General features: G+C 31.9%; 2 protein-coding genes across 2 annotated transcripts; one reads left to right on the top strand and one right to left on the bottom strand.

The window, feature by feature from the left end:
• Positions 1-914: 914 nt before the first annotated feature.
• Positions 915-7,563, top strand: LOC114378535 (BRCT domain-containing protein At4g02110-like). Its single transcript, XM_028337155.1, has 10 exons — positions 915-1,120; positions 1,230-1,319; positions 1,406-1,510; positions 2,119-2,220; positions 2,322-2,406; positions 2,511-2,580; positions 2,722-2,766; positions 3,375-5,966; positions 6,089-6,305; positions 6,821-7,563. Exons 1-10 carry the CDS (start codon positions 1,037-1,039, stop codon positions 7,388-7,390), a joined length of 3,960 nt encoding a protein of 1,319 aa, XP_028192956.1. The 5' UTR covers positions 915-1,036; the 3' UTR covers positions 7,391-7,563.
• Positions 7,564-15,158: 7,595 nt separating this feature from the next.
• Positions 15,159-18,485, bottom strand: LOC114378530. The gene is made up of 3 exons (XM_028337140.1): positions 18,209-18,485; positions 17,738-18,132; positions 15,159-16,527 (listed from the first exon to the last, which is right to left on the bottom strand). Exons 1-3 carry the CDS (start codon positions 18,272-18,274, stop codon positions 15,354-15,356), a joined length of 1,635 nt encoding a protein of 544 aa, XP_028192941.1. The 5' UTR covers positions 18,275-18,485; the 3' UTR covers positions 15,159-15,353.
• Between the last annotated feature and the right edge of the window lie 9,185 nt (positions 18,486-27,670).

Raw genomic sequence — 27,670 nt, 5'->3', positions numbered from 1 at the left:
ACCTGCTAAGTACCAAGAGTGTATTGCTAAACTCCCGAACGACATTATATTGGCAAGGGAGGATAACCCCTGAATCATGCCTAACTTCTTATTCATGGCTGCAAGCTTTGGGTTTGACTTTGCAACCTCCACATTTTTTTATCACCCAACTTCCTCCCCAATATTATTTTCTCGCTCCACTTTATGCCTTTGGTTCATCATCTGCATCAGAACAACAAATGATCAAATTATAAACTATTACCACTAGAAACAATAAGTTTGGTAACTATAGACACTAACTGATTAATTAAACCTATTAAAAATATATTTTACGAAATAATTTAAAATTAATGGTCCGTAATAATTAATGTTGTTGTATATAATATTAAATTTTTTAATGTATATTTAATACACATATAAGTTTGCATAATTAATTTTGTAACAATTAATTTTGATCTAATAATATATTTTTTACATATATAAATTTTTATTAAACTTATTATTTTTATTTAAACTTCTAATTTTTATATGTAAAAAATACGTACATTAAAATTTTTATTATTATATAACAAAATTATTTATTTTTTAATATAATTAACCTATTAGTTTAAATTTCTGAGGTTAATTGAACTATATTTTGTTTAATATAAACTGGTCTAACTCAGTCGGAATTATTATAAAAAAAATATGCGGGATGTAGGAAAAAAAAATGACTGATGCCTTAACTCTCTCTATCTATCCAACTGGCGCTCATTGAATGAATAAACCGGTTTAGTTGACTTCCTTTCCTTCTGGAATATTCGGAACGGCCCAATCATGTATGGGCCAGATGAGCCCATTTGAGATTTCATGATTTCATCGTCCCGCCTCCAAAATCAAAACGAAGAAATAAATAAAAACTCCCTCGCTTTCTTTTTCTTTTATGCAAATACAACAAATAAATAAATTAAAAACCCTTCTACCCTCTTCCCGCTGCTTCTGGTTACCATATCAAGTCTTCCTCGACAAGCTTCTTTACCATTTCGCTGCCGGTGAATAGTAAAACCGTTCTCTTCAAATGATTGAAGCGACTTACTCATCGCGAATGTTTCGCGGTGTTCGTTTCGTTCTCCGTGGCTTCAATCCCGTCGCCGAAAATCAGGTTTCTCTTTCTTTCTCCCTCTCTCTCTCGTTTATTTCCTAATAGGGTTTCTCTTCTGGCGTGAAGCTTAATTTATTTATCCGATGAACTGCTGTTTGTTATTGTGTAGATCCGGTTCAAGCTTGTGAATGGCGGCGGAGTCGACGTAGGACAGTACGGTGGGAGTTGCACGCACGTCATTGTTGATAACATTGCTTATGTGAGCTCAATTCGATTCGCTCTTTCTTTAACGCTATCGTTGGCCTTGATTTTGAAGGGAGATAGAACTATTTGTTGTGTGTGTAGGACGATCCTGTGTGTGTTGCTGCTAGAAATGATCGGAAGACGGTTGTGACCGCATTGTGGGTTGAACACAGTGCTGATATTGGAATGCCTGTTGATGCTACTTCGGTTAGTTTGTTCTTACTTCTTCCATTCCCATAATTCGAGTGCCTTTAATTTTTTCTTATGAAATATTTTGAGTCTGTTTTGAACAACTTATTTTATAGTATAAGCACTTGTGCAAGTGTGTGATGGGGGAGAGATTATGAAAATAGGTAATGATGTATTCATAAACTGTTTTTTAGCTTATTTTAATAAGCTCTGAATAATAACTTGTGAAAATAATTTAACTCAATTTCTAGAAACAACTTATACACAATTCATAAGTACTTCTATATGATAGACATTTACTTTTATCCAAACATTTATTTTCACTTTGTACCATGTGTCAAATTTACATAGGGGGATAGACTTAGTTAGTTTCACATTATAAAAATTAAGATAGAAATTATTGAAGTTGCTTGCGGTTGAACAGATTTATGGATATATACACGAGACCAATTTGTTATTTTTTTAATTTTTTTTTTACATTCCGTGTCCAGAAATTTCTTGAACTTATTCGAGTCATTTTGTGAACCAGTGGTTGGTTTTATTGTTGTGCTTCTTTGTAGGATGAATTTATAGTAAATTAGTGATTTTACTCTCTAACCGAGAAAATTGTGTTTTCCACTTATCAGGTTATGTACAGACCTCTTAAAGACTTAGATGGAATACCAGGTGCAAAGGATTTGATAATGTGCTTGACTGGTTATCTACGTCAGGATCGGGATGACATTATGGTGAGCATCTGTTATACTTTATTTTGTTGATTTATTCCAGGAGTTTGTGCACATTCTTATGGAACTTTACTTGACTTCACCTTGTTTTACTACCTCTTCAGACAATGGTTGGCCTAATGGGTGCACAGTTTTCTAAGCCTTTGGTGGCAAACAAGGTTACTCATCTCATATGCTACAAATTTGAAGGTTTGTTTTGTTCTCTAAAATTTTGGCATGACAGTCAACTGCATGTGTATGCTATTTCATTTTGTTCGTTCATGGTGTTTTAAAATTTGACTTTTTCAATATAGGAGAGAAGTATGAGCTTGCCAACAAATTGGGCACAATAAAGCTAGTTAATCATCGTTGGTTGGAAGATTGGTACGTATCTCTTTTTCATGTTAACTTTACATAGATGTGATGGGAATGAATCTCATCTATTTGAGCCTTTTCATTTGACTTGTTGGAATTATATAAATTTCGAGTGCTCTTCAATTAAAGTGCTGCTGTTTATTTCTTCAGCTTGAAGGAATGGGTGCTTCTTCCCGAAGACAAATATAACAAGAGGTTAGGCACTGTACCGTATAAAAGTGCAAATATAATTTGGAATGCACTTTTTTCCACATCCTATCATGCAGCGCAAATGTGGCATTTCACGTATTATGACATAGAGGCTGAATGGGGGCAGTATTGTTCTTTATACGATTCCATGCTTATCACACACTCTTGTATATTTGGAGATTTCTACTATTTTGATTCATGTTATTGGATGACTTTGATAATTATTGTGGCTAATAATCTAAATGCAATATGCATAATGCACCTTCTGCTCATCCGTTCATGCATTCTTTGGGATCTCAACGTGATCTACACTCATGCACTGCAATGTTCACTATCGTATCACAAATAGGGGGGATTTATAAAGTTGCACTTTAAACTGACATAGAGGCATGTGGATGAATAATAGGCATACAATATGAAAGTTGAGAATGGAGATTATGTTCTTGTTTGAAATGCAAATTACTGTGATAGGCATTTTAGATTTTATTTGAATATGTGATAAAATCGCTTTTTTCCCCCTAAGATGACATAAACATTACTTGTTTATTTTCCCTTTGCTTTTGAAAGCTCTTATCCTTTCAATTAATTACTCAACCTTTTTTCCTTTTGAATAGTGGTTTTGAACTAGAGACGATGGTGGAAGAGGCTAAGGATTCTGAGGAAGAGGCTGAAGATTCTAAGCTGGGACAATCAGGGGGAAGAAATAGAAAACAAAGCCCCCTTGGTTCTAAAATTGGTATAGCTGCTACTCCTGGATTGTCGAAATCAGTAAGAGAGGCATCTAAGGCCTTACCAGATTCTACTGGTCTACAGGTCTTGCCAAATGTCAATAACGGTGAAAACTCTTTAACCATTCCAGGAAATAAGAGCAGACCTGATCAAGACTCGAGCTTTCATAATGTTGATGACTCTAAGATAAGCTATTGGGCTTCTGATGTTTCTAGACATTCTATATCATGTCAGTTACCTGACAAATATGTAAAGATCAGTGAGTCTAAGAATGCTGATTCTCCAAAGGCACCTGGCTGCCAGGATCTTGGCAATATGGGAAATACAAATTCGTCTGGTCAGAAGCCTGCTCTGCATGGCGACATCTCAGAGTCTAAGAAATTGACAAGTGACTTGAGAGCACCTTCTGCAAGTGCTGTTGGAGTTGCACATTCAAATGAAAAGCTTAGAACTGTGAGTTATTCTACGAAGAACCAAAACGGATTTACTCTCCCAAGGATCTTAGATGAAAGCTCAGGCAGAGAAGGCAACAACTGTGATAACAATAAGGTTAAAAGGGCTAGTAAGGGTGTCAAATCTATCAGTGTTGAAGTTTCTGGGAAAGGAAATGATTTTATTAAAGAAGATGAGCCAATTAGTTTATTGCCTCAAAAGAGGATAAATGAAGCTTCTTTTACTAAATTAAAATCGAGAAAGAAGACTTGTGTCCCGTCAGCAAATGGTAAATCTCAAGGATTAAAAGTGACATCTCAGGTTGATGAGCCACCTGAAGTCGATGACTATTTTTCTATAGGCAAAGATGGTATAAATAACTCAAACACTTGCTTAGTTTTGAAACCTTCAGGCTCTACCTCCAACTCACTGGCATTTGATGAGCTTTTTTCAAGAAATGCAAACCCAGAATCTGTTCAGTGTGATAATGTCTGTCAGAATTCACCAAAAACGGCTGTTCAGAGCTTAAGTGAATCTAAAATTAATGGCAAGCCTGATATCACAGATTCTGGAATGCAACAAGTTGATGGGGATGAAGCAGAGCAACATAATGTCACTAGAAATCTAGATTGTTCTTCTCTGGGAAACAAAAAGTCATGTAATGTGGAATCTGCTGGTTGTACTAAATTGGATTTAATCACTGAAGAAAGTAATAAACTGGTTAGAAACTCACCCCGAAAGAAGTCGGTTGCCAAGAGAAGTTTGGGTTCTAAACCTAAATTAGGTGCCACTGCTAAACAGAAAAAATCACTTTCCCTGACTAAAACTTCCCTGCAAGGTGAAGGTGTAACTTGTTCCAGTGGAAGCAAAGAGATTGCAACTTGTGATGCGAAGATGCATCAGGGATGTCCCAAAATCTTTGATGTTAATAAAACAACAGAGCAAGAAATTGTTGGTAAAAATGCAGAAGATGCTGGTGACAGAACTGAGTTTTTGGACGATGAAACCGAGGCTCCAGATGACAAATGTGAATATGAGTTAGGAATGGCCCTTGATGAAGACTTGGTTCATCTTTCAAAAAAGCCATATACAGCAAAAGAAGAGAAGTCAGAAGCAATCTGCCCTGCAACAAAATGTGAAGAGGCAATGCCTCCTAAGAAAGGCACAAATAAAACTGAAAAACAGAAAACATCTTCACTGCCAGTAAAGCATCAAGCAAGAAAAGGTTCTGCGGGTAAAGTCAAGGCCACAGTTAGTAAATATGCTGAAGATGATGGTGACAGAACTGAGCTTGTGAACGATGAAATTGAGGCCCCAGATGACAAATGTGAATACGAGTTACGAATGGCACTCAATGAAGAATCTCATCTTTCCAAAAAGTCAGATACAGCAACAGAAGAGAAGTCGGAAGTAATTTGCCCTGCAACAAAATGTGAAGAGACAATGCCTCCTAAGAAAGGCACAAAAAAAACTGAAAAACAGAAGCCATCTTCACTGGTAGTAAAGAATCAAGCAAGAAAATGTCCTGCTGGTAATGCCAAGGCAACAGTTGCCAAGGAATTATCGAAATCTAATATGGCAGTATCAGGGGAGAAGATTCCTAATGAGACTGGGCATGAGCCAGAGATAGAAACCATGGAAGAAATGTCCCTTCCTGATGATAAAAGTGACGAGTCAGCTGTTCAAAGAAATAAGTCAGAGAATTTTTCTGAAGAGAAGGAGAATAAGCCAATTGATGGAGAGCAGGGCAGAAGCAATGGTAATCCAACTATTAAATCTAGTGTAAGGCCAGCAAAGATCAAGTCTAAGAAATCGGGGCTCAATCCATCTATAACAGAATCTAACACGAGAGTAAAAACTGAAGCCGCATGTTTTATATTAAGTGGGCATCGTCTACAGAGAAAAGAGTTTCAACAAGTAATCAAGCGTTTAAAAGGAAGGGTTTGCCGGGATTCTCACCAGTGGTCATATCAGGCAACACACTTCATAGCTCCAGACCCCATACGCAGGACAGAGAAATTTTTTGCTGCTGCTGCATCAGGAAGGTATGCATAAACTAAAATAAAGCTCGTATAGCATGCCCCCTTCTAATAATTACAGCAGTGTAGTTTGCTTTCTTTTTTTATGTATTGCATATAAATACTCTTTAATCTCTGGTGGAATGCAGGTGGATTCTTAAAACTGATTTCCTAACTGCCAGTAGCCAGGCAGGAAAATTGTTGGCAGAGGAGCCTTATGAGTGGCACCAGAATGGTCTCAGTGAGGATGGCACAATCAATATGGAGGCTCCGAGAAAGTGGCGGTTGTTGAAAGAAAGAACAGGTCATGGAGCCTTCTATGGAATGCGTATTGTTGTGTACGGCGATTGCATTGCTCCACCTTTGGTATTTTTTTTAAAAATAATTCATTTCGTTTAATATTCTTTTACTACATGCCAATACTATCATGACCTTCATGTGAATTGTTATAGGCTTTAGGACTGGTCTTTATATTTTGATGCAACTTGATGTCCAAACATAAGGTAACTATGAATTGCAGAGATAATAATAAGATACATATATTGGACACAATGATTCTAAGAATATATATTTGTAAATGTTTTTGTATAAATATTTAGTTTATTAAGGTCCAATGTTTCTATATTTTTGCATATATTTATACACGTTTTTATGTTTCATATGTAATGAATTTTCATAACTTTCTAAAGGCTTAAATACTTTCAAGATAGGTATCTGTAAAGTATTCAAGAGTATCAATACCGGATATGGATACGTAAAGCAACTTAAAATAAAGATAATTCTTTGGTCATTAATGATAACGAGGTTCCAACCATTTCATCCGTGCTTTATAATTGTTGATGACATGTATGTACTTCTGATCCGACTCAACTGTTTTACAGGATACTCTGAAACGTGTCATCAAAGCTGGAGATGGAACAATATTAGCAACTTCTCCTCCTTATACCCGCTTCCTTGGTACCGGAATCGACTATGCTGTAGTTAGCCCTGGCATGCCACGTGTTGACACGTGGGTCCAAGAGTTCTTAAAACATGAGATACCTTGTGTTGTAGCGGACTACTTGGTTGAGTATGTTTGCAAGCCCGGGTTCTCCCTTGAGAGACATGTATTATATGGCAGTCATGCTTGGGCAGAGAAATCATTTGATAAACTTAAAAGCAAGGCAGAAGAGATTGTTGAAGAACTCGTTGCTCCTGAAGATTCCCGTGATGATGATATAATTTGCAAAGTATGTGGATCCCGGGATAGAGGAGATGTAATGCTGATTTGTGGTGATGAAAGTGGTTCCGTCGGGTGTGGAATCGGTACCCATATCGATTGCTGCGATCCTCCACTAACAGCTGTCCCTGAGGAGGATTGGTTTTGCCCAAAGTGCAGTAGCACCCGAAACTGCTCAAACAAACCCAGTAAAAGGAAAAAGACTGTCTTATCTTCATCCAAGTGTACGTAATATCATATTCCCTCCCCCTTTTGAGTCAGTCATCGTTTCATTTAGGGAACATACCTGAATTGTGCCAACATTATCCCTGGTCCCTAGATTAAAGTTGTAATAATAATAATAATAATTTTGTACAATCCTTAGTAATTAACAAAATAATGCTGATTTCAAACATTTTTTGCAAACGTTATTTATGGACTCAGGTGAATGGCAAGAGGTTTCTAATCTGTCTGGACTGAAGCTCCGCATTTATGGCAAAGGCATCACTAACTAAATCGAATGTAATACTAATAAAAAATATTAATAGAATAGAAATAGAACTGTCTTTTCATATAGATATTTCTTCAACACAACATAGGTCATCGAAATTTCATATAGATATCTCTTCAACACAACATAGGTTATCGAAATTTCTCTTGATAAATACTAAGATGTGTAAACAAAGGGATAAAACTGTGTTTTTTTTCCAATGATGTTCTGTGATAAAAAAAAAATTAACTTTATTTTTGTTAGAAAATGACACCAAAAGTACTCAAGAATATGTATTTAAGTTGTCTTATATAAATTAAAATAAAAACATGACAGGAAAAAGAATTTCTAAAACACTTTTAATATTGAATCCTTTGAGCAACTTGTTAAATAAGGTAATTGACTACATATAATTTAATTTGTGTAGTTTTAGAGGAAAGTGACTTCTAAACAAAAGAGAAAATAGTCAGTTCACATAAGTTGGACGGACGATAATGTTAAAAAATAACAAAAAAAAAGCAATATTATTATGAGTGGGATTGAATTGAATAGATATAAGTTGTTTGGATTTGGCTTCTCTAAAATGAGTTTAGAGGGTGCACTTTAGATAATGTCTAAATATTCATATTCTTATTTTGGAGCGTGCGTTTTGAATAATTTGAGATTTTATTTTTACCAGATAATGTCTCTAAATGGGATGGATAACAAAGGAATAGAAACAGTGAATTTTTTTTTTTTACCAGAAAAAAGAAAAACAAACAAACAAGGAAGCAAGAGTAGGTTTTTAGTTTAGTTAGTTTTTTTTTTTTTTTTTTGTTCTTCAGGTTCTACTAATTCTTAAATGAATTGGGAAATGTATTGGGCTTTGTTTAACTTTTCAACCTAAAACGAGTACGTCTTATCACAAAGCCCATCATTTTTTCATACGATTATTTATTCTTTTTCCATACGCTTTTTTAATGGGAAAGTACAAGAGCAATCAAGCAACCAAACCAATCCCCAGTACAAAGGCGTACTACAAGGCTTAAGGCACCCTACTTTTCCCCCTCCCACACCACTGAGTAATTCCAAAAAGCTTTGTTTGCTTATTACTAATTTCATGTTCATGGTACAACAATTCTCATGTTTCTTGCCCATAACAACTTTTCTTTGTTGAGGCAAATCTGATGTGTCTGGCGGATACGTAACATAACATGATCCTTTTTTATTGCATGTGTTGTGGTCTATCTGCCTTCAATGAGAACAATAAAGTCTAAATGAAATTTAAATGCATATGTCGTGGTCTACCTGTCCTTAATGATGGAACAGATACATATAGATTACTAGGGTACTATAAAACAATACACTATGGTACCCTCTATTCAGAGATCCTACTAAATGAAATCTGATTCAAACATTGGTTACTTAATTTTCACACTGTCCTTCAAGCATTAGTGTATTACGATTGATATCAGATATAGGTTAGCAAAATTGATAGGTTTGTTTGCATACAGTGACATAAAAACCACTGAGCATATGTTGTAAAGGAATATAGTTCCCTGAAAACTCAGATCTCAATAAAAACCCATCACTTTTTTCCCCCTCTAACTGGCAATGAAATTCGATTCCCCTTATCTCACACTCCCAGCTACTAGGGATGACAATGGAGCAAGTTGGGGCGGGCTTCCTTATCTTCATTCCTGTTCCTGCAAAATTCTTTTTCACTTTTATTATTACTAAATTTTCAATTATTTATTTTATTTCATAATTTCTATTTCTTTTTATTGTGAAATAAATCGTTAAAACAGTATTATTTTAATCAAAATAGATAGTGAGAAAATAATTTTTCAGATATTTCTTCCAGCACCTTATGCCAATGCCACCTAATTTTGACATAAGCTCTAGAAAAGACCATATATTATCCATGATTAATTATCTGGACGTTGAAGGAGGCACATGATAGCAGCACATGGTGCCTCTGGCATGCATGATTATATACCTTGCCACCTCTTCGACTCTTTCCAATGTTCCCTTTATTCAAACATCACGTGTTATTTTCCCTCTGTATAGCACCTCTAATGTTTGTGCCTTTCTCTTGCTAAAACAGGGACGCCAAGCCTTTCCTTTTAAAAAATGTAAATTACGTTAACATCTTCTGAATTTTTTTCGGATTATTAACATTCACTATAACATTTTTTTTATAAGAATATATGATGTAATTTTTTCAAATAATTAAAAAGTTAATATAATATATAAAAGGATGTCTATGTAATGTAATATAAGTTTAAAGAATATGATAACAGAAAACAAACAAACTGTATTGTAATTTCATAAATATATACTTATGAGTAAATAGTGTTGTAAAGAATTTTTACAACGTTTTTTTTTTTTTGTGTGTACAATGTGATTCTATTACAAATTGACATATATGTCATGTTGACTTTTATAATACTGATATTAAAACTTATACTTCTGTAAAAAAAATAAATTATACCTACTATTATAATTTTTATTAGTTGACAGTGTAATTTTTTTACACATAAATAAAAAAATAAACTTTATACCTATAAAGATATGGGTGATATGTTAATTTTATAAATATATATACATATACTGATATACATACAAACACATATATTAGTTCAATTTAACATGAATTAAATTAGATTTTAAAATTAAATTTAAAATATAATTTCTTCTCCTATAAACATTAATTGAGATTCTTTAAAAAACATTTATTGAAAAATTTGTCCAATACCTTAATACAGAAAGTATTCCTCAAAATTCAATAATTTAATTTAATATATTATATAAAACCAAAAACAACTCCAAAAAAGGATGTAGGTTATATTTCTAGACATGGTGATGGAAGTCATGAACTCAGTCGTTCATGTAAACCTAGACAATCCATTATGGATTTAGTATGACTACACTTTTGAAAAAGAAAAAAAGACCAAACACAATACAAGCAAAGCAAGGTCTTATGTAGAGGCCCCCAAAGGTTCTGACCACAGAGTAACTAAAGAAATGGTACCCTCGTGAGATGCACCTTTTCTTTCGGCACAATATATATTAAATTGTTATATGCTTTAAATGCGAATATTAAAATTCAAATAGAAAAAGTTATCGGGAAAAAATAATACAGTCAGAGAAGCAGTTCAAAAATACCTACTAAAGTTTAACGACTATATAATATAATCCATGCTTTTGCAGAACTAGTAGTATTTTGTTGTTTATATATGAATGATAGAAATAGGAGATGTGCGGGACAAGTTTTCCTCTGTTCCACCAATGTTATTCATCATCCCAAATCTGTGTTTTTATTCTTAAAAACAAAAAGGAAATCCTTTTAGCATTTATTCAATGGCCATTTGAGACATCTATTTACCATTAATAGTAATAATATTGCATGCGATGGACAGTAGAACTGATGCTTAAGACACTTGGTTCAAATATAGCGTGTTCAATTTCATGTTTCAAACATGATTTTCAGAAGCTAATAATTAATTATAGCTTCTTAATTAGTCCCAAATGTGATTCCTCCATTTTCAATGAGTTTCCAACCATGCACTCAATCTGTTTTGCATTTGTGATTTACTTTTTGTTTTGCAAATTGTCTTCCTCTCCAGGAGGCTGCAATTTTTGTTCGAATTCTTTCTCATACTTGGTTGTATTTTACTGTATTGGAGTAATGTGGACAAGCTGAACCATGGTTTTCCATAAGCAACTCACACCTTCCAACCATGACACACAGTTTTGCTTAATTTTAAAAGTAGCTTAATGAACACTTTGAGAAAGCCTTGTTTTCTCCCCTCATATGGGAAATTCATAGTGGCACACAGTTTGACCTCGTCATCAGTTATCACATTTGTTGTTATTTGCTGAGTGAAGGGTCTTTTTTGTCTCTTTGAATAATATTCTCTCACGTTTTAAGTACCTTTCTTTTATAAAAAAGAAAAAAATCAGCATATATATGTGGATATATTCAAACTTTTATCTGCAGGCAACAGTTGGATCCTTCCTCCTAAGTGAGATGAGGGAATCTGTGTAATGATGCATCTCTTACACAGAAGAAGAAATGCACAAGCTTTTGCGTGTATCAGAAAGCACGCCTCAAACAAAAGACAATTATTAGGCTTAGGAGGTTGAACTGTTGAAGCCTTTTCATTGATTCCCCACAACTACCCTCTTGAAATTGCCATACGTAAACAGTGCTGTATAAATTTTTACAATAGCATTATTATTACGTGTATAACAATTAAAATATATAAAAACTTAAAAGTCTTGAACATTCAAACAAAATTGATAGTACGGAAAACAAGGTAAAAGGCTTGTGAAGGGTAAATGTTGAATTGACGTTTCGTCTCTAATCCTTTGTTTTCTTGTATTGAGTGCTGATTACACACCTTGCTTTTGTTGTATATGTGTGTGCAGAACTGATTAAGAAAAACTGACCACTTTTTCCCTTGTACACGACTTCATAATTCTCTTCCACAGTTGCCACCAGCAGCTACTGAATCCAATTAGTATATTTTGTTTTTAAAAATTAAGATTTAGTTATAATTTTAGTTCTTATAGCTATAATAATTTTTTAAAAAAATATTTATATAATTTAAAACATTCTATCTTGGTCCTTAGAATTTCAACTTTTTTACTCTTTTAATTTTCATGATCAAGTTTCAACTAAGAATATAGCAAATATGAATGAATTAAGAATATAGCAGAAAAACAAGCTTCGACACAATTAAAAGCTGTCGAGTTTCAACTAACATGATTTATTTTCTTCAAACAACATTAGTTTGAAACTTGATAATGAGGATAAAAGGATAAAAATCACAACTAAAAAGACTAAGCTAGAATGTATAAAACTACAATAACTCTAAAAGTAAACAAGGTAATTTAACCTAAAATTAATGAATCGGCGAACTTTTTAAGAACTTTGATATTTCTCATGGTTTATTAACAGCTAGAAATATTTGTGGGGTCCAAAAAAACATATTTAAGAAATTTAAAAATAAAGTGATGCTCGTGTAATATTTCATATGTTTTCGAATATAAACAATAAAAATCTCATATTTTTTTTAAATATAAAAAAACTTCAATTATATATATCTTATTTAATGAGATTATTTTTAAAATATCCTTTAATAATAAAGCTAAAGATATTTTTTAAGCTTAATATTATGTTTTAATGAAGGATAATTTTTTTAAAAAAATTAATTAAAAATGATATAATTTAATAAATTAACTAATTTTCTTAATATAAAATGTTTTTTTTTTTTTTGCTTATAATCGAGACGGGAGGGAGTAAGATTTATCACATACAATAATTTTATTTAAAAAATCCACTAATTTAATAATTTTAAAAGAAATATACACCAATTTCAGTTCTTGTTCAAAATCCAGATAACCTCATGTACACAAATCCATGTTCAATAACATAAGCAAGAACAGTATAATTACAAAGAATGTGGATGTCTTTTGTAACTTTTTAAATTATTCTCAAAACTTTTAGATTGGTTGTATATATAAACAATTTATTTATAAATTACTTTCTAAATTGATTTATTCGTACAATTAATCTATATTGTTAACATTCTTTTAAACTTGTGAAATTCCTAAAAAAATTCTATAACATATATGAAATCATTTTTCACATTAGTTCTTAGAACATTCGTTTTAGAAAATTCATTATAATTTTTTTAATTTTAGTAGTGTGTTCATATTTTTGTTGCTCCAATTTTTTCAAGGTGTATATAGGAAAGGATAAATTTGTTATATAAATATTTCTATTGTGATATTCTTGAAAAGTGTGATTATATACTTTAAAACCAACAGTACCTTAAAAAAACTTAGAGCTCTAAAATAAATAATTTCACTTTATAGTGAGAAAAGAATACTAAGTGAACTCAATTATTGATGAAAACATCAACAATCAATTTTACATATACACATGTAATAAATTGTAAATATGTTAAAAAAAATTATTATTAACAACTAAAAATACAGATAATTTATATTTATCATACTGATACATATATAACAAGTCATAAATATATTAAAATATCAATAACTATTTTTATTAATAATTAAAAATACTTTTCAATTTAATACTCCTATACTAGCAAGAATTATACCAAACAGAAGCCAACACACATCCCTGCCCAATCAAATATTATTTTGTCATCACACTAGACTGGTAGAGCCGGTAACCGTGAAGTAGTACATAAATTGGCCATTACGCGAGGAGGTTCAAATCAGAATCACCAACCGGCTCAATTATACTGACACAGTTGTTAATTATAAGATTATTTTTAAAAAAATTAATTATCTCTTTTTATAATTTTTTTTAAAAAAATTTAGATGTATTAATTATTTTTTATATATATACAATTAAATAGATAAAAAGATAAGAAGCATAATTTTAAAATATCAGTACAAATAATTGATAGATATAATATGATTAATTAAATTAATTATTTTTGTTGATTAATTGAAAAAATGTTATGACTAGGATTGAGAAATTACTTGGGGTGGAAGGGGCAAAGTTTTTGGTGGATACAAATGCTAATTAAGAAAATCTAATTGAATGCATTTGGACCAGACATTGGAAGCTACAGAGCCCGGTTTACTACCTCTGGTTTGATAGTAGAGAAAGGAGTTTCTCCTCTCTTCGGCAATGAAATTTCTTTATATATATGCAACCCATCATCTATATCTCTCTTTCCTATTTGTTTCATCACAACTAAATAACCTCAATTTAATCATTCCCTATATCTTCAATATCAGTTGTCGGGTTCTTAAACTAAGGAACAGATTCTTATATAAATATTGTTATTTAATAAGCAGCATTCTTAATACAGTTTTTAAGAATTTTAAAACAAATTAATGTAAAAATGCTTCTAAATTTTACAACCATTTTATGATTTGTTTTAAATTTCATGTGCTATTGTTATATTGTATGACTCATCTAAAATGAATTTTTTTTTAGAGGAAACAAAGTTATATTTCACTCATGACTTGGATAACAATATAAGATGAGATATAATCAAACATATGAGAACTAACATCAAATCTTAATATTCTTGCTAAATAATAAACAAGCGTGATTAACTTAGTTCTTTATAAAACTCACTCTAGAATGATTATACTATAAGGATTGTGTTTATCTTCCTAAATGATACCAATACCCGCTCTAAGTTTTAAAAAGACATTCACCTTCCCTAAATAGCATAAGAGGATTGTGTTTGTCATTTTTTTTTATTAATTTTTGAAGGTATCATTTTACTGAATTCGTTAGACAAGAACATGTCTCTTTTAAAAATTAAAAATTAGTATTCCACTTCTTTTATTACCATTTAATAGCACGTTAGTTGTTTTAAATTTTAATCAATACTTTTCTTATCCATCAACCATACATTAATGATTCAGAAACTAAAAAAAACATTAAAAGTAATGAACAATATAGTATTTTTTTACTGTAATTTCTGATAAGAATTTAATGAAAACAATTTAATTTGTCTTAAGTAAGCATTGCCGCGATAACGCAACATACTTTAAAACTTGGCAAGATTTAGTTTAGCGGCATGCAGCTGCAAATATTAGAAGTAAAGTTGAAAACTAATATACTTTGTACATCTAAATAAATGAGCATTGAAATGTAGAGCAAAAAAGAAAAAGAGGGTGACAAAATTGTCCATCTGTACAAGAAAGCGACGAAGCAGAGATTCTTAGGGGGATGGAGGAATCAGCAGCTCATCGCCTCGTACTTCACCGGAATGGAGCGGTTGAACCCCGATTGCGAAAGCAAGTTCCCAACCACCGCAATATCGCGGCAAAACACCCCCTGATAAACAGAGGGGTTCGCCGTCGAAGGCGATGAAACGGTGCACTTCTTGTCTTCCAATTTCTCATTACTCATCAATTGAGCTTCTAGAACCTTCTTCCTCTGCTTCTCGGCAGCAGCCTCCTCCTCCATGATGGTACCCATCACATTGGTGTAACCCTTCTGGAGCAACCTGTAGAGCAACAGCGCCGACATTTTCGCCCTTTCCTTAACCGAGTCGAGGTCGCGCTCGTCCGCCAGCTCGCACCGCTCCATGAAGCACGTGGCCTTGTCGGGTTTGTGTTTCAGACACAACAACAGATGCGCCCTCTGCAGCTCCGAACGCCCGCACCCGCGCCGCAACCCGATGAGCGCGTGGTAGTCCACGTTCCCGGTGTCCCCGGAAGCGATCCTCTGTTTGAGTTCCTGGGTTTTTACGGTGAGAGCGCAGAGCTTCCCGGGGATTTCTCTGTAGCGTACGCTGTGGTGGCGCTTCTTCCAGGTGGGGCCCGCGAGCTTGTGGTCCCGGAGGATGGTGTTGTAGAGGAGCTTGAGGTGTTCGAGGTCGTGGAGGGAGTCTGGGAAGCACCGAATGGATTCGAGGAGGGAGGCTCGGGTTTCGAGGGCGTGGATGCAGGTGGGGTCCAGGGCGAGGGTTCTGTTGCAGTCGCCGATTGAGTCCGCGATTCGCCCGGCCGAGTGGTGCGCGGAGGCTCTGTGCATGTAGCACTCCGCGAGGAAGCCCTGAGGGGCGCCGCGGCGGCCGTCCACGATTTTTGAGAAGTGCCGGATGGCTTCCGAGTGGAGGCCGGCGTCCAGGGCGGCGAGGGCGGCGGCACGGCGGCGGAGGAGGAGCTTTATGTGGGCGAGGAGTTGGGTGACGGCTTCGGACTCCAGGAGTGGGGCGCGGGGTGGGGTGGTGGGGGTGGGGGTGTCGCCGGAGAAGAGGGAGTTGGAGAGGGAGAAGCTGTCGTCGGACCAGCACACGCTCTCGCGGCGGAATGCGGCGGTGGCTAGGCGTTTGCCGGTTTGGAGAAGGACCATTGCGTCTTCCATTAGGCCTAGGTGGCAACATGCTTTCCCCAGAACCAAGTATCTGTTGGTAAATAGAATAGAAAATTAGAAACTCAGACAATACACACTCCATAAAAAATAAAAATATCTGTTTCGTTACATTTGATTTTTTTTATTTTTTTAATCAATCGAATCAAAAACAGTTTATAATAACTTATGACTTGAAGCATTTGGATCTCATTGTTCACTTATCCAAATAAAATGCAAAAATGTATCTAAAAAAAATAAAATGTAAACATGAATTTCCATTCTATACACATGTATCTATCAAATATGTTTAAAGAATTTAATACAGTCTCTTATTTCTAACCAATCCTTCAAAACCCGATTTCAATTACTACTAAAAATTTCAAAAACATATAAATCTCATTGTTAAAATAGGATAAAACAAAGAAAATTTAAAATTCAGTAAAAACTGTGTGCTAGAGTACATTATTAAACACAATGTGCTTATAAACTGTTATTATTATAAATAAAATTAGAACATTAATTATAATTTTTAACACTCATAAAATATTTAGTAAACCCTATTTATAATTTTGTAAGATTCAATGATTAATGAGTATAGTATTAAAGACTGTGTTAACAACACTCGTCATTTTTTTTTATTTACTTAAAATACTAAACATCAAGTTAAAATATAAAAAATAATTTTACAGTCAAAGTTTTAATTCATCATTTAAACTGCCTATGCTAATAAAAAAAATATTAATTGCATGATAAATTATAATAACACAATATTTGAGAATGCAATTATGAGTTCATTAAAATAATAAGTCAAATATAAATAAATGAAAATATAAGTGATATTCCTAGTTTTTCTTAAAAAAGATAAATATTTTAAAACAAATTAATAGAGCAAATTTTCTTATTATTTTAAATATTTTTATTACATCGTATAATTATTCTTTTTATTATAGAAATTATTGCGAAAAATATCGTAAAAATGACTAAGTTACTGTGAAAGACTTGGACCTAAAAAATGAAACTCCCAGACGCTTGAAAGTGGAAATCCTTTTAACTCTCCATTACATTTTCCGTGACTTTCCACGCTGTGCAATCTATGGTGCATTAAATTTAATTTGATTTTTGAAGGAAGGAGTTGGGAAACATTTCATTATGATTATGGCAGGCAGGAGCATTTACTCGGAACCTCATCCCTATATGAGGGCTCCGATCTGATCCAAAATGTAAAACCAATGCAAGAGATTCTATAATGCTTATTTTATTACCTCCAATACCCTTCTTTGTGGCAAGTTTTACACATGCCTGCCATAACCTTCTTCTTCAAGTCAGAGAAAGAGAAGCACTTGAAAGTCTGATCGGAGGGCGAGGAAGGGAGAAGCTTCACACCCTCCCTCGAAAGGGAACTATCCGAAGAAACAGACGAAGAACCAGAGTCGTCGTTGTTCGACATTCTCAGGCTCGGAATGTAGTCCTGAAGCATATCCGCCACGTCTTTGAACCTTCTCAGATACAGCAGCGACCTCGCTCTCAGCTCCAGCGCTTCGTCGAGCCGCGGATAGATCGCCAGAGCCGCGTCGAGAAGGTTCAGCGCTGAAGCGATCTCGCTCTGTTCCTGCGTCGCTATCAGACTCCGAGCGTCTCTCATGTATTTCTCTACGATCTACAGAAAACGGCGCGTTTGGATCAATGAAAAAAGAAAATAAAAACCGAAACAAAAGGTTCTGGAACGTTCTTACCTTTCTGTTGGTAAGCCACCAGTGCTTCTTTTCTGTGGCATTGAGACAGGGAGTGGTCACGGCCATTGATGATGGTGTATGTTGTGGCAGAAGATTCAACGTTGGATCATATAAATATCAAACACGCTCTCCTCTTCTCTTTCTTCTCCCACCTATTAAGGTAGGAGTGTAATCTCTCTCTCTCTCTCTGACTTTGTAATAACAGGAAGAGGAAATATATAGAGGGTGAGAGAAAACGAGTTTGACAGAGAATGGGCAATGGACTAGTGACGAACAAACTAGGGATTCTAGATTCTATCAACGTTATCAAATACATTACATCTTTTACCTTACTTTTTCTTTTTAAATTTTTTTAATCACATTATATATTTTTTTTAATAAAGGTATAGATTTACTACCATTTATATATTTTCTATTAACTAAACATGTCATATCCAGTGTAAATTTCAAGGAATGTAAATAATTAAACTATTATTTTAGTCAAAAAAATACATTAATTCTTCAAACTAAGAAATTTTAAAATAATTAATTGAAAATTAATTTTGTCAATCGTATTAATCTAAAATTTAAAAATGATAATGTTAATATATTTATACTTTAAAGACTAAAAATGATAATAAGGGATTAAATTTAAAAATTTAAATAAAATAATTGTAAATTTAAGATAATTATTTTTAGAGAATATTCTAGACTTTCAAATGTTAAAAGGATGATTTACTGATGCTTGAAAATACAAGTGTAAGTAGAAGAGAAAACGCCTTCAAAAAAAGTGTTGAAAGATATTGACAATTTAAACTTTTATATAAATTTTCATCCTTTAACGTCATACGGTCAATACATCATAAATATGTATTTTCTCTCACATTAATAATATTGTAACTTGTTATAACCCTAAATTAATGAGTTTCATTTTTTAAGAAATATATATAAAAAAATGTAATTTAATTTAGTGGATAGGTGAAAAATTATAATTGACATTTGAAAAAAAATGTCTTACAATAAATATTCACATCTATGATATTTGTACAAACTTCATTCTTTTATTTCATAGTTGTCAACAAATCATAGAATTATATTTTCTCTCACATTACCAACATTGTAACTTGTTGATTTATGACCCTAAATTTATGAGTTGTATTTTTTTAATAAAATATATGAAAGATGTTACTTGATTGAGTGGAAGGGTGAAAGATTGTGATTAACACCCAAAAAAATGTCTTGAAAGAAATATTAATAATTTTAACTTTTGTACAAATTTTCATATTTTAACGACACAATAATTACCAACACGCCATAGATTTAGATATTCTCTCGTGTTAACATTTTTGCAACTTGTCAGTTTATGATTTGAAATTTTTGAGTTGCATTTTTTTTAGTAGAATATACAAAAAATGTAACTTGATTGAGTAGATAGATCAAAGATTATGATTAACACCTTGAAAAAAAATGTCTTACAAAAAAATATTGACATATTTAACTTTTGTCTAAACTTTTATCCTTTAATATCATATTTGTCAATTGACCATAAATTCAAATTTCCTTTAGTATTAATAATATTGTAATTTGTGGATTTATGACCTTAGATTTATAAGTTACATTTCTTTCATTATAATATAAGAAAAATGTGACTTAATTCATTGAACAAGTGAAAGATTATGATTGACACTTTGAAAAAATACCTTAAAAGAAATATTGATAACTTTGACTTTTGTGTAAACTTTCATCCTTTAATGTGTTAATACGTCATATATTTAATTTTTCTCTCATATTAATTAACAATATTGCAACTTGTCGGTTTATGACCCTAAATTTATGAGTTGCATTTATTTCATTAGAATATAAGAAAAATGTGATTTAATTTAGTGGACGGGTCAAAGATTACGACTAACACTTTAAAAAATATATATCTTTAAAAAAATTATTAATATTTTTGACTTTTGTTTAAACTTTCATCCTTTAACATCATAGAAGACAATACAATGTAATTTAAATTCTCTCTCACATTAATCAATATTGAACCTTGTAGGTTTATGACCCTAAATATTTTATAAGCATTGCTTGTATTTTTTTCTGTTTTAATAAAATATAGGAAAAATGTATAGTTTTTTACTTGATTCCGTGGGTGAGTGAAAGATGATGGCTTACACTGGAAAAAAAAAAACCACTGACATCTTTAATTTAAGTGTAAACTTTCATCCATTAACATCATAACCCACAACACAACTATAAATTTAGATTCTCTTCCGCATTAATAATATTGCGACTTGTTATGGGTTTATGACCTCAATTTATTGCCTGCATTTTTTTCTCTCTTTTTTTATAAATAAAATATAGGAAAAAGCGTCTAGTGTGTGACCTGATTCAATGGGAGAGTAAAATTTTATAACTGACACCTTAGAAAAAAAATGCATTAGCTTGAAAATTTGAGATTAATTAATGAAACAAGCATTAGCTTGAAAATTTTCGCGTCCCACATAGTAAAGAAGAGCGTGATCTTGAAGTTTTAGAAAATCTCTATAATTTGGTTGATTGAGAGTATTTTCTAGTGATTTTCGGCATTTTATGATGATTTTAAACTCTTAAAAACGAATATGACGAAAAAAACAATTGATTTAAAAAATTGATTAACTTTTGTTTCCTATTTTCCTATTTTATGTTTCTTATCTATTTCACTCAAACAAAACACCTCTGATAAACTGGTTTAATATTAAGAATGTATTTGGACAAGATTATTTTTTTTTCAAATTGTAATTTGATTAATAGAAAAAATCATTGATATTATTATTTAAATTATATAATAATTCAGATTATAATTTAAGATTGCAACTTTTATTTGATAAAAAAATATTATAACTCTAACAAATAATTTTTCTGTGATATTTTTTTTTTATAGAAATTACGGCTAGAAGTTAATAATATTTTTGATTAACTGTTTGTTTTCCATTTCATTCTTAATAATTAACTAATTCAAATATAAAACTAACAATTGTAAGTGATTTCAGATCATTGTTTGTGATTTTAACATAAAACACTAATTTATTTTTAACGGGATGAGGAGGAATGAATATGGAGCAAAGTAATAAGGGAAATGTTAAAAACACATATTTTGATACATTTTTTTTAAATTGAAATTTATTAAAAATTTATTAATTTGAGATCTTATTTAATAAATATCTCTCATAATTTTGTAATAATTTTAAATATATTTTAATTATATTGTATTAGAATAAACGTGTTAATAAGATTTCTCAAAGATTAAAGAAGGGTGTGAAGAAAATTTATTTTAATTGATGGAGTAAAGTGTATAAATTATTATAAATTACTTGACATATGATTATTAGGGATAAAAAATTGGTGATAGAGAAAAGAGTAAGGAGGAGTTAGTGATAATGATGAGAATATTTATGGGCAATGGAAAGAGGGCATTCTCTCACAAGGCACAGGAATCCTGGTTTTTCTTTTTGGAGGGTTTGATACTTTGATTAATGAAAGCACGTGAATGATGGGTTTGTCTTAAAGGGCTCTCTTACAGTAACTTACCTTGCCTCACAAATATCCCATTACAGTTCCTGTGATCTCGGGCACTGCCTTTGCCATTTCCATTACCCCCCCTTTGCCACGTCACCCTTTAATGCTAGCCTGTCTCCACGTGGCATTCCTGGATTTGGGTCCCACAACCCAAGTACCCTTCTCCATTCCATAATACCGTTTTTGTTTGTTTCCTTGTTTAATTATTTTAGGGTAAATATCTATTTGTTCTTGAAATTCTTAAGCGTTCATGCTTCAGTCTTTTAAAAATAAAATAAAAATTAATTTTTAGCCTTTTAATGTTTAAAAAGTATAACTAAATAATTTTGTCGATAACTTTTCACTGTTAACTTTCATGGTTTTGCTTGTGGTACTTTTAGATTAAATTGTCATGAGAAATGCACATGGTATTGCTTAGTTAGTGAAATGAATAAAATAAACTTATTTGTCAGTAAAAAATTTATGGATTATTTTGTCACTTTCATTTTTTCTACCCCAATTTTTTACTATTACAATCCAGCTTCCCTCCCAATTTGTTTTCATGTCAGTTCCTCTTGTTCGCCCGAATGATAGAAAACATGTTTATAGTTGACCTGCGAACTGACCAGCATGTTGGGGGAAAAAACCATAACAAATTTCGTGAAAGGTTTGATAAAAAAGAAATAAGTACAAAGAACAAACTGCGTTTGCGCAACAGTATGTTGAATCATTTTTTTTTTTACATATTCTCTTTCATTCTTGAACGAAAAATCAAGTTCTAGCATAGGACTTGCTCAAGCTAGATTGGTTTATCTACCAAAGCCCTCAACTGATTTAAAAAATGGTTGAGCAATGAGGGAGAAATTGAGAGAAAACAAAAGAGGAACACGATTGGTTTGTGCGGAAGTTTGGCAGACAATTTTTTTTTTTTTTTTTTTTTACAGTTACTCAAGTTTAAATATGAGTTTTGCTTGAAATCGATTGTTCTACAAGAACACTCAATCAATTTTACAAAAAAAAATTCAATGGAACAAAATCAAAAGCAAAAGGGGAAAAAAATTCATTTTAACCTTGTATGTTAGGAGTAAGCTTTTGGAATTCATGTTTCAAACTTCATTACAATAAGTCCATGGGAGGGAGAAGAAGATATAAGGAAGAGGAGAAAAGAGATGATGGGAGTGAAGTTGGGATTGCAACAATAAAAAAACGAGGGAAGGAAAAAATAAAAGCAATCTTTAAGGGTAATAAAATAATCCATCAACTTTTGACATACAATTAAGTCTATTTTACTAATTTCTCTGACTAAGCAACATTTCTCATTATAATTTGATCCAAAAACGTCACATATACAAAATAGTGAGAGTTAACATTCAAAAGTTAATGGTATGATAATTTTATCATACTTTTTTGATATTAAGAGACTAAAAATTAATTTTCATCTTGATTGAAATATCAACTTTTAACATTCTTAAGGATCCAAATAAATATTTATCCATTGTTTTATTTAGTTCCAGTGTTATTATTATTTTTATTTTTAAGACGTTATTATTGTTGCATTTTTGTGGATTGGATAGTTCATATTTTGTATGATAACATGATCAATGATTTGACCCTTGCATATAAACCCAGGAACAGTTCAATAAATTAAAAACGTTTTGTTTTGCTTTTCTTTCTCTCATGATACAGAATTTCTTTCCAGCAAAATTATTCTAATTGTCAACAAGAAAAAACTAAATTCACTAATAGACACTAGTATTATAAATCATTAATGCTAACAAACAAAAAAGAGAGAATCATTTCTCTCATGCATGATATTGAATTTATTTAGTACTCGAGTATTGGGTTGCAAATAGCTCTAATAATACTTTATATGGAATATGTAAGGTTTTAGAAATGTAATACACACTATTGTAATGTTTAGCTAATCAATCAATACGCAGTACAAAATAAAACTAATCAATCAATACTGTGCACAAATATTCAATGATGTAATTAGGTGCGCTGCTCATCAACTAAAACTTATTATATTTAAAAGTAAAGCAACAATTCAAACTCAAACTAACGACCTTAGGCTTTCTCAACAATGTAACAACAAACAAACACAGGATTGAGGTGTGCCATATTTCAACTTCAACAATATTGTTAGATTTAATTTCTTTTGTAGTTTTCATTGCATTTTAAAAATAAGATTGATGAAAATATATGGAAGAGTATTATTTCTGATTTTCGTATCATGCTCCATATGTCACTATATTATGATGACACGGTTGCGTAAGGAAATTATAAGAATAAGTTGATGTTGACATCTTTCATTAATTAACAAAGTATTCATCATTCTTTCGTGCAAATGATACCCTCAAAAGATGAAATAAATAATATAGAATGTATTATCATATAGAATAGCTTTTTAAAAAGAAATACTTTTTAATGTAAATTATTAGTAAGAATGACAAATTTACTTATCATTTGGGAACTTCACAACGACTATTAGGCTTCAAGTTCGAAGATGGGTAATAGGTACTAGATTTTTTTACTGTAATATTTATCTATTAAAATTTTTGTTAAAGAATTCGATTGATCGATCCATTATATATAAAAAAAACTTAAATGATTATCTTTAACAAAACTTTACTTAAGAAAAAACTTTTAATTATATATTTTTCATTTATAAGATTTAAAATAAGATTTTAGTTAAAAAGATTGAGTTCATTTTAACTCAAACTAACATCTTAGTGGTGAATAGGAATTAAAATAAAATTTTAAATGTTTCTTTAATAATTAATATATAAATGTTGTTTTAGCTTTTATATATAATGTCATACATTATTTTGTTTTAAATTTTGTAATACTACATGTGTTTCTGTATATCTTAGGTAAAATTTATTACTAGGAAACGGGAGAAGAAAAAAAAAATACCCTGCAATAAAACTCGAAAACAGGGAATGAAAACCAATGTAGCCGTACGTACGAGAAGTGCAGCTCTGCAATTGGTATTTTTTAAGAATCTTTTATAAATAAAAATTTATACGAAGTAAAAGATGGTTTTTCTAAACAAGTTATTTTTATCGATTAAAATACATAAAACGTATGCACATAAACTTTACTAGAGAAATTAGCTTAATTACACATGAATCTAGAGATGTAAGCAGCATTTGTATTGCTGTTGTTCCCATAGGTTTGGGACCATTAATGGAGTGCCCAAGGCAAGGACACAAACGGGGTCTACATAATTTGTTATCTTCCACACATGTAGTTGTTTCTCTGCTGTGCTAGAACAGCTAAGGAGTTCCAGGTTGTAAGGAATTGGGGTCCATCATTGTGATGAGATGTTCCGTTTCATTGGTAGAGATCATCAATGGTGGAAACTAAGGCATGAACGATTTTAGGTCCACTTATTTTATGTGATGTTTGTGCTTGTCCCACATCCCAAAATTCAATTTTATGTACTATATTTTTGTTTTGGATCTTTCAGTTTAAAGTTCTTCACTACTTTATCCCCTAGTACCAATAGCTACTATTCCTAAGTTAAAATGTGATCTTCCTCACTTTCTGTTAAATCTTTTTCTCCAAGACGAGGATATTAGTAACTTTTTGAATAGGCGTGATCTGTTAAGAAATCTTTGTTTGTTTGTGTGACAATGGGGTCCTATAGAATTTATTTCGGAGCATCAATTTAAATTTACAAAACTAGCTAACAATATCAAATACCCATTTAGGTTTAGTTCTGCTTCTGCTATGACACACATGTTGTGTTTTAACATCTTATTGTTAATGAAATGACAAGTTTTACAAGATGGTCTCATCCAGTACCCCATGGCAGGGTCTAATGTTTCTTCTTGGGTACTGTTTGATTGGTTCAGCCATTATTGGTTCGTTTTCTTTCCTTCACTTTTGGATCTACCCTTGTTTCGTTTTCATTCTCCTTCTATTATTGCCAATTATTGTTTTTTATCCACAATTCAACAGGTAAGGTTGATGGTCCTTCTGATGCAACTGCATGTCTGAATACCTACCAATTAGTTTGCGATTACTCTTTCTTTTCCCCTCGCTCTCTCCTTGTTTGTTTTCCAATATGCATATCATATGCTTATAAGTATTGTTGACTTAAACGCAGAAAAGTATGCCACCAATGCCCCACTGTCTCAATACGAGGGAATCAAATTTATGTCAGTTCAAATATAACAACAACAACAACATAGATAATCACAACACCGCTAAAAAGAAGTCCACAACGAAGAGAGAAAATTTTACATTTAAAGGAGATAAAAATTGTTACACTGTGATTTCATTATTCAATTGAAAGAAAAGAAAATCTGAATGAGACGAGAGAGCAAATCACATATAAAACCTGTTATATAGTATTTATAAAATTTATAAATGCTCACTTAACAAATAACTGTACAAGTATGAAACAGTTTTTTTATCTAACAAAGGTGACAAATGGTTACTATCCATACCCCCACACCACCTCCCTGTCATCCTAGTTCCAACAAAAAAGAAACATGGAAATTTAGATTCTTATATAGGTTGTTGTTTGCCTCTTAGTTATTTGCTCCTATTTTATTCTTATTCCTATAATTGAATTACTTGGTAATCAAATATATATCACTTACCTAGCTAAGAAGACATATGATTAATATATATTTTTTAATTTTTTATATATAAATTAAGAAAAAATGGGTTGTACTTGTATATTTATGTTTAAAGGGAACCATTTCTGTGATGGATGGGTATGCTAATATGGTTGAAATACCTAACTACATTTCATTATAATTTTAAGAACACTCATTATTGGTGCAAGGAGGGCAAATTTAATTTGTGTAATTCTAACAATCGCCGCCGAAATTCTTTCTTGAAAATTAAAGAAAGAACAAAAAAACAGAACTACTTAATTATTGCTTAGCTACACCAGAAGAACGGCCCAATAACTGAAATCATAAGTATTTTTTAGGATATGCAATCTTAACTAAATAAAATTACTATAGGTATTTGTCATTTTGTTGACCATAGGTATCAGCAGTGCCGGCTCAGGCATGCACAAGGTGATGAACGGCTTGTGGCTCCCATTTTGAGCTTTTAAAAAATTTGGAAAAAAATGTATTAATTTCATTTTCAATATAAGGATTTTGTGTATTATTTTTTTATATTTGAATTTATAAATTCATGAAATTTTATGTTGATGAATTATTTATGAAATACGTTTTTTGTTCTGTAGGGTCCTTTTTTAGTTTTTACTTCAAGCTCCAAGAATATCCCAGACAGCACTGAATATTAGAGTTTTTCTTTATATCCGAAACTTAATTAAATGTTCAATATTTAACTTTAAAACGTCTCTTTCAATAAAAAAGAATTAAAACCTCTTATTAAATTAAAATAATCATTTCTGATTGATCCATACTTTTAGTAGTTTGGAACCTACTTTTAGAATTTAGGATGTTATTAAGTCCTACGGCCACACATAGCGAACTTTTTTTTTAAAACAAAACCAAAATCAGGAATACTTAGGATTCCCACAAAGTTCCCACTTTGTACAGGGTGGCCATTTATTGCTTATATCCATATACAATAAGATCCTTTAGATATAAATATAATCATTAAAGGGATTGCAGCTTCAGTTGGCAATCTTAGTAATTGCAACTTAAAATATTGATTAAAGAAATAACTTGGAGATTAAAAATTAAGAATTTACGGGAAACGCTTTCCATTCTCAAAGGCATGTTTGTATATAAGGAGGCAAAGTGTGACGCACATAACTAAAGATTCTCTTAAACTACCATTCTTGGATAAGGTTTTTCCTCTACTTCATTAGCACGAGGGCTCTTATTTCCTGTGGAACAACAATACATACATAATCATTTTTATCATTTGAAAAGCTTGCATGTTCTTTTTAAAAGGTAAACACTCACAAAATGCATTAACCATTCAATGCTAAAAGCGATTTTAGCACGAGCATTT

The sequence above is a fragment of the Glycine soja genome, chromosome 2, assembly GCF_004193775.1.
Source record: "Glycine soja cultivar W05 chromosome 2, ASM419377v2, whole genome shotgun sequence".
In the NCBI taxonomy this organism is placed as follows: Eukaryota; Viridiplantae; Streptophyta; class Magnoliopsida; order Fabales; family Fabaceae; genus Glycine; species Glycine soja.
Note: the sequence above shows the minus strand (reverse complement) of the source record. Positions and strands in the feature narration are given on the sequence as shown.